Raw genomic sequence first — 14,997 nt, forward strand, 5'->3', positions numbered from 1 at the left:
TATGAAATGTATACTGTATATACACATTTTGATTTTCTTTTTTCTTTTGGGAAAAAATGAAAATTGATTTTTTTCGAATTTGAAGTTCGGCAGTTTTCTTTGTGACAAAGTGTCATTTTAATGCCCCAGTAAAGAGATTGTTTAAAAAATCTGTAATATTTGTAACCAAGTAGTTCACAAAGCTTTGGGTGGTCAGATTAATTTGTTGTACACTGTAAAATGCTACTGTGAATGTGAACATATGTGTTTAAGAATAGCGATAATGTGAAGGATGTTTACTCCCACATGACAGAAACCAGGAAAGTTCTGTTAGCTCCCAACAAAGACAAAGTGAGCTAATTTAAGAATCCCAGCATAAACAAGCCGTTTGAAAAGCATCTATTTTCTCTGAGACAGAACATGGCGTGAGTTGGAAGTCTCGGTTACGTGTACTTCGATTTCTTTTGTTCCACACTCAACTCATTAATAGTGTAAGATGCTATTTAAACAGAAGAGCAACCGCTGCTGTAATCTAATGTATGGGCCAAAGAGAATGAATTATGCATGTTATCTGAGCTATATTAAAACCCTACTATGTCGGCATTGTTTTATCACATACTATATAAATGTATTAAAATAAAAGATCAGTTGAAAGCATTTTTTATTCTCCTCCAAATAAACATTTAAAGAGACATCAGTTACAGTGATGCAATGGTAAAGTGCACATTTCAAACAATCATCTTGACATCCATGTAAGCAATGAAATGTCTTTTCATCACAGGTATTGTGCAAAAAAAGGAAAAAAAAATCAGGCACATTGTGGAATGTTATTTTTTTTTTATGAAATCCATATTCAATTTAATACGTTCTTCAGTAATAAAATGGTTAATTTCTATATATTCAATCAAACATAAACTCCATCCAAGCTCTTCCACCTATAAGCATATGTAAACGATAAACTGAACTATGAGATATTAATGGTCATACTGCATTTTTCAAAGGCATTCCACTAAATACACATCCCTTTTCAGAACATTATTAACTTTCATGATAATACAAGAAACTATATTTTCTGAGATGTTAATCAAAGTCAGCAAAAAGGTTTGTGGAGGCTGCACAACTGCATGCAAGAAAAGCCATGGAAATCCTGCTTATGCACTATACGTCTGCTTTCTTTGCATAGCTGACAACAATGAAAACATAAAATAATCAAATAAAAAAGAACTGATGCATTTTTTTTGCTGTCAGCCTTATAGTACAGTAGATATAAAAAAGACTTTGGGTCAACATTATGATTTAAAATTGAGTTTAATTTATTCTGGCATGGTCTATTTTACTGTAAAGCTTTTCAATGCATTGTTCATTTATGTTCAGTTGCTAGACTGAATTACAGTGTCCTCAAAAATTTAATGAATGAATGTCATTGCATAGGTACAAAAAATATCAAATCCAGTGGCACTTATTATTTTAGAAATGTTTAGAAATATAGCACAAGCACACTTTTTAAACAAACGATTCACAAAAAGTAATATAATTAGGACTATCTGCAGTACAGAACAGTGAAATTAGTTTTGAGAAAAGTCTGGAATTATTTGATAGCAGATGCCACATGTTTTGATATGTATTACTGTATCTAATGAAATGACATTCAGACATTAAGTATCCACCTTTTGGGACCACTACTGTTTTACAGTGAAATTTAGTTGCGCATAACCCCCATTTAAAATAACCGTTTTCTATTTTAATATATTTTAAAATGTAATTTATTTATGTTATGGCAAAGCAGCCATTACTCCAGTCTTCAGTGTCACATGATCCTTCAGAAATCATTCTAAAAACATGTTCCTTGTGGAAACTGAGATAATTTTTTTAGGATTCTTTGATGAAAATAAAGTTTAAATGAGCAGCATTTACATGAAACCTTCTATAACATTATAAATGCCTTTACTGTCTCTTTTGATCAATTTAATGCTCTATAAATATTAATTTCTTTCAAAAAATATTACTGACCAACTTTAGAACGGTAGTGTAGACTCCAGTTGAAACTTTCTTTTCAGCTACAAATCTCCATCACGTCAAATGAACTACTCACAGATCATTCTCACGTGACTGTTCCTTCAGGCTCTACAGCAGGGTGAAATCATAAAGGAAGCCATAACTCAAATATACTGTTGTGTCGAATGTCAAGTGGAATGTTGTAGTCCCTGGTTGGGGTTATTTCTGCAGTTACTTGAATAAATACTCCTACACCTCACCACTCAGTCTTGGGTGTTTAATAACCAAAATGTCATTGATACTGGTTCTGATATTCCCCATTTTCATAATGATTTGATCCGTGATCTTCATCAGCTTGCATGGTCACGCCTTTGTTCTTCTTCCAGCCTTGCCTGCGGCCTGCAGAGTTGTCTGTTGTTCCATAGGTCTTCTGCTTAGTCGCCAGGACACTGTCGCTTTTGGGTTCGGTCTCATCAGCCAGCTCATCTTCCCCGATGATGCCGCATTTTTCATCACTAGTGCTCTCAGGATCAGCCCAGTCCTGCTTCTCACCAGAGGCAAAGATGGCATAGAAGATCACGCCAGTGTAATGCACCATGGAAGCGATCACAAACACATGCTGCCACTCCAGGCGAGTCTGTTGAAGACAGAAATGTAATGAGGATATGCGATATATATTTGTGTAAAACAAACAATATGCTTATTTGTTATTTGAGGGTTAATTTAGAGTTAAGTGCTTTGTTCCAAAGCAAAATAAAGCTGATGGAGAACTTGTTAACTCTGTAGTTTATGAATCACAACTTCTGGGGATTGAACCTAAAAAAGGTTACTTTTCCAGTTTTTTATAATAACTTCATAACACTGTAGAAAAGTGAAAATGTGCAGTTGATACCTTTTTAGGTAATTTATACCCGATCTGATCAATAAAAAATATTTTTGCTGGCGTAAGCTAATGTAGTCGGGTTGATTTTATTATATATCTTTTTTTATATTAATGAATTGAATACATTTAGTATATTTTTGGTTATCTGTGTAAAAAAAAAATACCATTGCAGTGCACTATAGATCAGTGGTTCTCAACCTTTTTGACTCAAAGGCCCCCCAATATAGGTAATTTCTGCCATAAATTGTCAAAGCTGCTTGTTTTCAAGGTTTTTTATTAATAGAAAGTGGGAGTATAGATGTATTTTAAATTAAATAACACAATTCATTTTGAGAATTTTCAAGAACTGTTCTTCAATGACAATAATACAAAAAAACAGTTATGGGAGAAATATATTTTTATTTTATTTATTATTTTCATTATATTATAATACTATATAAGAAATACATTTACATCTTTTAGCTTAGATTTGAGTTAAATTATTTTAATATATTAATCATTATTATTAATTTAACTACTTTTTTACTTGAGGCCCTCTTGGAAGTTTGCTGAGGCCCCCTAGTGGGCCCCGGCTGACTAGTTGAGCAACACTGCTATAAATATTAATGTCATGTATTTAAATACCCAGGAATATTCACACACCCAAAAATTCCTCTTATCTAATATAAGGAAAATGACTTCATCATTAAAGAAGGAAGCTGTTTGCATGGGCTTGTATCTCTTAAAGTTAAAAAAAAAAAAACCTATGGTTTTCTATGTATAAGGATAAGCTGACTTAGTACCTTGTGTTTAGTGAGTGCTCCAACGATGAGGGGGCAAACCATGCCAGACAGGGTGCCAACTCCATTAGAGATACCCATAAGAATACTGGCATAGCGAGGAGCTATGTCCAGATGGTTTACATTGAATCCTGTTGCAAAACAAATGCATTTCACATATTTAGATGTTCTCCTGTGTAATTTCAGAAACTATTTTTGCAGGTTGTATAATCATGCACTTTATACTTTGTTCTTCTCCTATAACTGAGGAACAAAGAAACTTATTAAAATTATTTTACCATATTTAGAAGGAAAGGTTAGAATCAAACAAAGCAAAACGGCAAAGGGTGTTGTTGATTGACACTCTGATGACTGACACCCATCTCATGTGTCACCTGATATTGCAAATCCACTGAAGCCCACTGCCAGGATGAGGAATGAGATGGCCACGGCACGTGTGTGTGAGAACCCGACCACCAGCAGCAACGTGGCCTCCATGCCAAAACCTATGGATGATGGCAGAAGTTAGATCAGTCAAAAAACAAAAAAAGAACTTTTCCCATTCAATTTCCCATTCCCACTTCATGGAACCATTAAGTGTATGTGTAAGTGATGGTTGAATTCTCAACGAGTGGTCTGAGTTTGGGGCGGGGCTACATGGAGAACTTAGCATACCTCCACAGTTCATGATTTTCCGCACTGTTGTAGTAGACAGGATTTTCCGACTCCTCAGGAAGTCAGCCAGCTGGCCTCCTATGGGCACAATGATCGTCATCACCATGTGCGGCACCGCTGACAAAATGCCCACCTGAAACAGCCCGACATCAATTAGTTAGCCTATTTCTAGAGTGAATTGCACTGCAAAGGATTGGTAGTTTAAATGACTGATGGTTCTGTAAGTATAAATCACATAACAGCTCACTTTGCTGATGGGGAACCCAAAGACCTCTTCAAAGTACGCAGGCTGGCTAATGAGCAGGAGGTAAAAGGTCCAGCTGCGGCAGAAGTTTGCCACAATGATGGCGTAGACAGGCATAGATGTAAAGAATTCACGCCAAGGAGTTTTAAATTTCTACAAAGAGAATATATTAATAAATATATGGGAAAACCTCCTTCTCTGTTCAAGACATTACATCTGAACATTAAATTGAATATATAGTTTGTTGTACCGAATGCATGAAAGAAGACTTTGAAGTACCTCAGTAGAACTCATTAAATTGGCTCCTTCCCCAATAGAGGTCTCTATATATGTTCTTTCTTCTTCACTGATAGTGGGATGTATCGCTGGACTATCATAAGCCAGCAGGAGCCAGAAAATATACCATATAATGCCAAACACACCTGGATATGAGCACAGAACCACATATTACTAAATGCAGTATATTTGAACAATACATTTACTTGTGCAAATTGTATTTTTTTTGCTATTGGTGTCACGCTGTATTTATACCATGTTACTGAGTATGATATAACTGAATTTTATTAAATCAGTTCAGTTCCATTCTGTTTAATTGAGTTCAGCTCAATTTGATTTGATTCAGTTTAAAGTGATTCACTGGTATACAATGTGAAAATAAATTATTCTGATTTTCTTGACATTTTATAGAGTGCAAATCAGTTAATACATAAGGGCAAAGAAGGAAAATGGACATATTTGGAATGATCAGTTATACAGCTGAAAAAAATCTAAATCATTGATGTCATTGCTGATTTGTGGTGCATAAATAATTTTTTACCAATACATTTCAAAGGCCTTTCCTGTCCTAACTCACCATATATATAGAAGACAGAGGGCCAGCCCACATACTGCACTAATATTCCAGCCAGTGGCATGGCTATCACAGCTCCTGCATAAGATCCTGTCAACCAGAACACACACACAGGCTTAATTAAGAAAGTTAAATTAAAAGGGAGGGCATTAATCAACCTGTAATATTCACCTCGCATGACAGTTCAATAATTCGAAGCCATTGCGGGGGTTACCTCATAGCTGACGGAGGAAGACTGAGTGGTTTATTCAGCTTTGAGAGAGCAGATTTGGTTTTGTTCATTTTTACTGTATTAAATTTTACATTTAGCTTCAGATTCTCATATATTTGGTGAAATTTGTAAGGAATAGTTCACCCAAAAATGAAGCTCCTGTTATGACTTTTTAGCAATAAACGCCAGAAGGCATTCAAGTCCTTCATTAAACTCACAGGAGTAACAGATTTGTCAACTCAGTTGCATGTGCAACTACTTCACACCTCAGTGCAACACGTGCCTCTGTCTGAAGGACAGGACAGCTGCAGGAAATGGGATTTTAATGAAAAGGTGTCTTAATGTATATTTTATTACTGGATGCACTTGTAAACCTTCCTGTTTGGCGCAGGAGAGGATTCTTGAGTGAGCTTTTGAACATAGAAGAGGGCGCTGCTTCATTAGTGTCATCTGGAGAAAGCCTCTTACACCTACAGAAGGTGAAGCTGTGTACAGACCATCTTCATTTAGTGGTCATGTCAAGAGCTGTTTGAAGCAGAGGTTGTCATGGCACCTGTTTATTGTTGAAGATGGCTGTTTGAATGCATTTTCAGGGGTAATGAGCATTGGAATATAGACCCTCAGTTGGCTCTGACACAGGTCAACTTGAGTGTGGGCAGTCTTGAGTGTTTACTTCTAACGCAGAAACTGGTATAGACACATCCCTTCTGAAAAAACAAACAGCTAAAACCAGCCTAAGCTCTTCCTGTCTGGTCAAAGCTGGTTTAACAGGCTGGTTAGAGGGGTTTTTGTCATTTCTTTAAATGGTCAGACTGGTCAGGCTAGGAGACCAAGCTAAAACCAGGTGAACATCAGTTTGGCCAGACTGGGAGACCAGCTTAAGCCAGTTACATCCAGCTTAAACTAGTTAAGACCAGCCAAACAGCTTAGGCTGGTTTTAGTGTTTTTGTTTGTTTGTTTTTAAGCAAGCACTGGTATAAAGTATTGGTGGTATCTGAAGGAAAATCTTTGATAAAGAGGATGATGGACATTAGAACAAACAGAGAAAAAATGTCACATTTTTCAGTGACACTTTCTGCAGGGTATTTCATTACGCCAGTCAATGAATCATTCATTCAAATGATTCATTAAAAACATTGTTTCATTCAAGAACTAAACAAGTTAATGAATTTGTAACTGCATATTCCTGCCATAGAAAAAAAATGTAAAAATACATTTCGCTTCAAGGCGAACACACCTAGCTGTAGCAACTCATTGAATCATTCACTCAAACGATTCGTTCAAAACACTGATTCATTCAGGAACATAACAAACACCGCTACTGTGTTGTTCAGAGACGTAATAGTCATTCTGCTTCAGCTTCGCTTGAAACCATTAAATACATTGTCTCCTGACCATTTCTATAAATAGGCTTAGCCTATAAGTCACAAACCTACTCACCACAGAATGAGGTAGTAGCCAGACGACTTCTCTCCAATGGAGGAGCCCATTTGCTCCACATCCCATGGCAGGCTGGATATGTGACGCCCTGTTAACATCATGCACTGTTAGTATGCTTTATTATTATTTTTTAAACAAAATGACTGATTCTAATGACCATTTAATACTAAAAGGAACAGTTATATAATGACTTCATGAATAATGAATCGTCGTCACTCCAAGTATCATATGAATTCAACCGACTAGTGCATGACTATTTTAAGCTATTTTTACAGTTTGAAAATTATGGAAAAACACGTTGTAAATAGTCTCTTCTCATATTGTGTTCCAGAAAAGAAAAAAAATCATATTAGGGGATTAGAATGAAATGAGGGTGAGTAAATGATGACAGAATTTACATTTTCACTGATCAATAACTTACTATTTACAATGAATATGTAATATACTAAGTTATTTGTAAATTAGTAATAAGTAAATATTTTATGACGTGACATATTTGAAGATGAGGTCACTGATGACCACTCACCTCCACCAGTCCTTGTAAGATTCGCACAAACAAGACACAGCCATAGTGAACCCTGGCAGCTGACGGAATAAACATGTTTAGCACTGACGTCAAGAAAATGGCTGCTCCAAACACCCTGAGAAACAATTCGGAGACATTCGGTATTGTTAGTTAATTCAGGTATGGACTGAATCAAAATGAAGCAATGTAAAATCAATGCAGCCATAAATAATGTAGAATTAAATACGATTTTTGTGGAAAAAAGGATAGCTAATATTCCATAATATTATCAGAATGACTGAAATGAATAAATCTAACAGTTCTGGAATTCTGAAAGACATTAATCATAAAATATTTATTTTATAACAAATATAAATGTGTTTCTCCTTGACATCATATAAGTGGTGAGTTAGTGACACCTAAAGAGTAATTTTTGTAAGTGACAGAACTTTTAAAGTCACCGTGAAATCAAAATGGATAATTCTTGCTTTTTTATGCAATATTGCAGTATTATTTATGATTATGATTTATCCATGCACATCATTATTTTTTCCTAAATTCATGTGCCCTCATAATCTTTAATCAAAATAATGTTCCCCACCAACTTGCAACAACATCTCTTCTCTGATGATGTGTTTATTGGCACAAACCACAATGATCCAATCTATTCCCGACGGACAAAATCAAGTCCCGTCCTACTTTTCTTTTCTTTCTTTTTTTTTTTTTTCAAGAAACTGACAAGACAATATCAAAATGCATTAGAATTGCACTGAATAGTTTGAAGCGTAAGTGCAACCATCATTTTAAATGAATAAAAGAGTTACAATTGAATATAGGGAGCTTTATGTATTTTGATAAGACATGACCAAAGGCAAGCATTTTTGTACTACTTCGTTAGCCTAGTGGTAAAGCTTTTATTTAGCTTGCACAGGGACCTGGGTTCAAATCCTGATCGATCATAAATGCATATGCAAATGATCTGTGGACAGTGCAACTCGATTGGACTGACCAGATTTGTTTTTCCTTGAATATTCGTACAATTTAAGATCTTTTTTGCATTCAAAATCCATTTTGCTCAAAAATCCCATTAGTTTGAATGGGCATGATGCTTGTGATTTTAATGTTTTTAGAGGCCCTGCACACTCTCGCACAGCTACATCAGCGGATCACACAGAAGAGAGTCATTTTGGTTCATTCATTTATCCTTTATCTCCATTTAATCCATCCATCTGCCTCTTTTTTTTCCAAAACACTGTGTAAGTGACACTTGTAATATTCTAGTGGCTGGTGTTTCAGCGAGAGATCTGCTGCTGGATCTTTCATTATTAACTCTGTCAACCACGTGTCCTCTTTTCCTGTGAGGCTTTTATTACAACACCGCTATCGCCCCTCTAATCAGCACAAGGCACAAATTTAACCCTCACAGCCCTGACCACTGTGGTCCTTTGGGTCTTGAAACACCTTTGAACATTGAATGTAATATGAGAGTTATACTATAGAACATACGTTTTCCTTCTAAACGTGGCGTGGAGGCCCGTGTATCAAGACAAAAGCTCACCTGTTAGCTGCTAGCTTATTGGAGATGAAACCTCCAGGGATTTGAGTGACAATGTAGCCCCAGAAAAAAGAGCCATGTATCAATCCCACTGTCTCTGGATCCCAATTAAACTGAGCTGGCTAAAGGACACAAACATCAGAGACGACCATATTAGCTTATAATAAAATAAAAACAAACTTGTTGCACAGTTTTGTGTATAATATGAATGATTTATCACAAGTCATACATAGTAAAATGACCTTGTGGATATGTGTGTGAGAGTCATGTCTTCCTCCCAATATCTCTTATGACAGGAAATTACAGGAAATTGTGGCTGCTAACTACTGAAAAATCATTGATGAGAATTCAAACCATAAATAAAGAAGAAGATAATCGGTCTTTTGAGCTTGATAGCTGAAGAAATCGAAGGGATTGTCTTAACTGTGTAAATGTGGCAATTTATTATTAACTTTATTTGTTAAGTCAAATTTGATAGTATTAAAAATAAGATGAGGGATGTATGGGAATGGCATTTTGGTATTTTCATTTTATATTTTCCTAGTTTCACCTGCATGACGGCAGTCCCATTGATGTAGACAGTGTTGTTGTTAACCATTTCTACAATGGCTACACCGAGGTTGCAGCGGATGCCAAACGAAATGCAAAAGCCAAGTCCGCTGAGGATGGCGATGATGTAACGTTTGGGAAGGCCAAAGCAGCCACAATCCAAAAGGGGTGGGCTGTGTTTAGGGGCTGCCACTGGACGGCCATCTTCTGTCAGCTCAATGTTGTCCTCTTCAGCCACATTAGTGCCATCGATCTTCCTACCATAGGATAAGAAATGGTTTAGAATTGGCTTGCAGTAACGATGAAAAAATTGCACACAATTTAAAGAAATTCTCACAAATTAAGCTGAGTTCTGTCATGACAACTCCCGGAGTGTTTGGCATGGTAATGGATATGACAATGTTGATATGTTTTGTATTGACAGAATAGATCTGCTATGCTGCTGCTGCTGTTGGTTATTGCTGCTGCTGAAGAGCAAGTACGGGACTTTCTACTGCCAATACCTTCACGACACGCTGCTGTGAGCAAGTAAGACTAGGGATGCACCAGCACCAATACCGATACCAGTATCGGTATTGAGCCGATACTAAGCTTGTGTACTTGTACTCGTACTCGTAAAAATATCCCCGATACCAAAGACCGACACCTCACGTGACTTAACTGACAGAATTTTCCGTGCACAGAGACACCGGCGGCAGCAGCAGAAACAATGTCAGCCTCAGGGGTGTGGAAATACTTCAAAATTAATGATGACAACCCACACATTGCGAACTGCATGCTTTCAATCACAATTCGTTATCGATTAGTGAAGGCGGGATAGGCGGAATCGCGCTGAATAACACAGACCAGAAGCGCTCTCTCTTTCTTGCGCGCGATCCCAGTTCTCTCAGACAGCACACTATGGGTTCTTCTTGCGCCTGAATGCTCAAATCCACAAATAGTTGTCAAAATGTCCTTCGTGTGGAGTACCTCATGTAAATACAGTCGGTTATGGCTTAAGTGGACGTAAACATTTTGGTGAAAACAGGATGTGTGTCAGTGTCCATGGATTCGGTCTTAAAGGGACCGTAGCCTATATTTGTCATTAACGTTAATAAAACAACAAAAGATGTTAAATAAATGTATACATGGTAAATAAACCTACTGTATCTGAAAAACAAGTTTATTTAATTTGTATCTCTATAGTATTTGTTGTATTGTTTGTAATTTGTTTGTAATTTTCTTTTTATATAACAACAATTATATATACTGGTAATTATGCCCTTTGAAGGTTATTGGACACTGAAAACGAAATTTTTGTTCTTTAAGTTTGTGACAAGTAATAAAAATTATTTTTATTACTTATTTTACTTTTAAGAAGCTGTCCTACATTCATTAGTCTCACTGTGTTGTGCTTGGAAAACTGCAAAAAAAAAAAAAAAAAGAGAGAGAGAGAGGAAAAAAATGTATAAATGTATAGGCATCGGTATTGGCGAGTACCAGAAAAAAAGTATCGGTACTCGTATTCGGTCCTTAAAAAAAGGTATCGGTGCATCCCTAAGTAAGACTCTGCTGTACAATATCGCATATATAAATGACCTGTATCAGATCTATACAGGTGGAGCTGGGGAAGGTGGAGGGTTTCTGAAAGTACGCTGCAACTGCTACAGCAAATGCTGACCAAGTATTTGAAGATTGAGCAGCAAGCTCATTGGCAACTGATACAGCAGGAACCAATCAGCTTTGCCCTTTAGAGAATGATGTGATTGCAGGCAGAATGAGTTAAGGACCTATCAGCCTGTGCCATCTAGAGTTTCATGACAGAACTTTGTATTAATGTTCAAGAAATATGTATGCATGTCTCGCTCCTATGAGGAATCTTCAGGTTTTTAATCTCTTCATAGATATTAAATATGTATGGATACACCTATAAAGCTATATAATGTTTTTGAATTACTGGCCAAGGTTCAAAAGTGAATATATTAGGTTTGTGCATGATGATGTAGTGATACTGTGCTAGATGCCTTGGCAACATTTTGAACTGACCACTTTTTGGATTGCAAATTTAGCTTTACCCATATTTATAATGCACTGGATGGACAGAGTGAATTCTCTGCTCAGCGGGGGCCAGCAAAGGGTTGCTAGAGTGTGGCGTTGAAAAGGTCACATTGCGTTTGGTGCTCCCTCCCTCTCACCCGCACGCACCTGTTCCATTACTGAACCTGCATCTTTCCTCTCATCCTCCACCTCACAGGAATTACTTTCATCTGCCTATTTTGAAATGCACACCTGAGTTCTTCCATACACAGAGGAAGGAGCTCACTAAAAGCTGGATACTGGAAGATCGTGAATGGAGGATCAAGAGGAATCATTTCAAGAGCCTTATTTGTGAACGCTGTTTTTGCACATAAGCCACTCTAAGGTGAAGTCCTGGTCTGGTACACTCTCGAAACAGATCTCACAATTAGTTTATTTATTTTTTCTATTGTGAACAATGCACATACTTATTCAGATCAGAAAAACTTAAATGAATGCAAAACTCTCCAGATACTTCTTATCATTTTGATTTATTAAAGCATGAATGGAGCCTATACAGATTCTTTAAAATCTATATGTATATACCTCCAGCTTATATATTATAAAGATTCAGCCAAGAAAATAACTTATTCTCTTTTTACCACAAAAAAGTACAAATAAAATGCCATGTTCAGATGCCATTCTAAGCATTGCATTCTTTCAAATAAAACCTGTGGTAAACAGCTACCACTTATTTATATAATTATTATGTTATTAATTATATTAATGTATAATATATATTAATAATATTTGTTGCTTTTGAAAATGGCATTGCTCTTGAGCAACTGTTATACAACTCTACTGTGACTTATTAATTAAAATATAATGAATTTTATGCCTGCTTAGTTAATACACAATGAAGCCCTGTACAGTTTAAACATGGAAAAATTAAGTAGTTTTAAGTAGGAATGAAAATAAATATTGCATGACTCCTTAAATTATTTAGTGTGCCTGTATATTCAGTTTTCCCAATCACACTAGCTAGATGCCATTACACAAACACAGGAAATTATTTACATTATCTCACATATTAAGCTGTCAAATGTGCAAGAAATGTAAGAGACATATATCTTGCTCTTACATGGAATCTTCAGTTTTTTAATCTCTTTAGATGAAGTAGATATTAAATATGTATGGATACACCTAGAACTCTATATTAATATTTTTGAATTAGTGGCCAAGGTTCAAAGTGAATTTATTAGGTTTGTGCATGATGATGTAGTCATATTTAAAAGCTTGAATCTTACATTTATAATGTAAGATTTTCTTATTTCTTACTTTCTTTGAGAAACAATTCGGAGAGTAAACAGTTTTTTAAACACTAAAACATTCTGACATCAAAACAACAAATGATTAAAAAAATATTTTGCAAAATTATGCTACCAAAATCCTTCACCACAAGTGTTTGAAAACATTTATATACTATAAACATATATATATATATATATATATATATATATATATATATATATGTATATATAGTCAAACCAAAAATTATTCAGACATTTTTGATATTTTTGATAGTGCAGGACACTATTTCATTTATGTAAATGAGGATAGCAAAATAAAGTAAACTGTGACATATTATACCTAAAAATTCTTCATACAGTGGACTATAAGTTTGGTAATTTGGAACCAAAAATTATTCAGACACTTTGACCTGACCATGTTTTGCTTAAGTGTTATCTGACATATTTAAGATACATTTTTTCTGACACAGTTTAACTCTGAGATCTTGTTGGATTTTTAAATTTTACCATTTTTTTTTAAACTATAGTGAATAAACTGTATTAATGAATGAAATGTTCAAGGTGTCTGAATACATTTTGGTTTGACTGTATCAAAAATCAGCCACTCAATAAATTTTGAGTTGATTTCTAAATTCTATATCCCTTCCAATTTCATTCAATACTGAACACGATACAGTATATATAACAAACACAAGTAACCTTCTCACATCTTCCTTTCAGCGCTTAGATTCCAATTCAACTGCCATCACACTTACTTCTGCAGGTTCCCCAGAGAGTCGCCCACATTGTTCTTCAACTCCTCCTTCCCCGGATTGAGCTTCTCCTTTAGACCTGCAAACCCCCCCAGTGGCATCTCTCCTTCCCTTGCACTTCTGTCCCTCAAACACTTGTCTTCTCACTCTTCTGCTCTTGCAGAAAAAAAGAGCAGGATATCCACTAGGCGCTGGTGTGCATCCTCTCCTGTACTGGACTGAGATGGTCTAGGTGTGCTGGAGGGGAGGAGAGAGATGCTGAGCCAGGGATGACAAGGAGAGACACAGAGAGAATGAAGAGGAGGGACTTTGGTTTTGATGGTCTGGGTACAATCCTTGATGCGATTTGGCCAGAGAACATCCAGAAACAAGGCACAAGGAGAGAAACGGGACGAATCCAGGTGTCTTCGGTTCAGTGTATCAGCATTGCGAAAGTTATGCGGACATACATCAATAATGGAAACTCCGGCGTTCTCCTCGATCCCCTCACAGACAGTGACAGAAGAAGCAGAACACCTGCCTCTTCTCCAACCCCTCCCTTTTTGGTCTTGCCTATATGAAAGCAGGCCAAAAAGAGTGACTAGTAGAGCTCATTAAATATTGATGGCGAAGTCAAGGATCGCAGGCTCGAGGTTGTATAATATTAGCAGGTGTAACAAGACACTGCGTCCTACAGTCCCAGTCTAACCCTTATCCCGAGAATCCGTTCCAGGGGTTCATGGGTCAAACGTATCAACATCAACAACCAAACACTGACATAAAGGTTCAAACTGTGAGTGCCATTGCACTGTGGCTGATGTTCAAAAGTCACATTTGCAATGTAATTCTATTGCTTTTGTAAGTGAAGCACCGCACCTTTTTCCTGTGAAAGTCTTTAATGTGCAATAATCATCAAAAATGCAGTGTGCTTTAAAAATTCAGATATTGAGGTGTAAAAAATTCATTGGTTGTCTGCATGGTGTTGCGTTAGACTTGGGCTCTATTTCACCGATGCATGTAGGTGCCATATATAAAGTCTGTCTCACTGAAGGTCTGCCATTCTGTGCAAGATCCCTGAAGCCATGAATAACTGCGAGAAACAGGGATTTACTGTTTTCATGTATAATCAAAATGAGCAGGATTAAATAAAAATATGTTTCAAAAGTGTTCAAAATTTGCAAATGAAGATTCTTTACCTACAAATTGTGAATAAAAATAATCAATGTTAAAGTGTTGGCCTGGACTCTGGAATAATGAACTGTACATTGTAGTGTTGGTTTAACATCTGCAATTTTGATGTACAGTGCAGACTTATAG

The 14,997-nt window shown here is 36.3% G+C and overlaps 1 protein-coding gene across 1 annotated transcript; it reads right to left on the bottom strand.

The window, feature by feature from the left end:
- Positions 1-692: 692 nt before the first annotated feature.
- On the bottom strand, positions 693-14,752 carry slc17a8 (solute carrier family 17 member 8). The gene is made up of 12 exons (XM_051870410.1): positions 13,705-14,752; positions 9,646-9,901; positions 9,099-9,217; positions 7,562-7,676; positions 7,036-7,123; positions 5,388-5,474; positions 4,814-4,956; positions 4,538-4,687; positions 4,291-4,423; positions 4,011-4,121; positions 3,640-3,767; positions 693-2,611 (listed from the first exon to the last, which is right to left on the bottom strand). The coding sequence occupies exons 1-12, from the start codon at positions 13,800-13,802 to the stop codon at positions 2,267-2,269; spliced, it is 1,773 nt and encodes a 590-aa protein (XP_051726370.1). The 5' UTR covers positions 13,803-14,752; the 3' UTR covers positions 693-2,266.
- Between the last annotated feature and the right edge of the window lie 245 nt (positions 14,753-14,997).

The sequence above is a fragment of the Ctenopharyngodon idella genome, chromosome 18 (genome assembly GCF_019924925.1).
Source record: "Ctenopharyngodon idella isolate HZGC_01 chromosome 18, HZGC01, whole genome shotgun sequence".
Taxonomy (NCBI): domain Eukaryota; kingdom Metazoa; phylum Chordata; class Actinopteri; order Cypriniformes; family Xenocyprididae; genus Ctenopharyngodon; species Ctenopharyngodon idella.

Coding starts and splice junctions, on each gene's coding strand:
- slc17a8 (XM_051870410.1), bottom strand. CDS start 13,802: ATGCCACTGGGGGGGTTTGCAGGTCTAAAGGAGAAGCTCAATCCGGGG. Junction 9,902..13,704: donor TCTCTGGGGAACCTGCAGAA/GTAAGTGTGATG, acceptor ATCCTATGGTAG/GAAGATCGATGGCACTAATG. Junction 4,957..5,387: donor CTCTGTCTTCTATATATATG/GTGAGTTAGGAC, acceptor GCTCATATCCAG/GTGTGTTTGGCATTATATGG.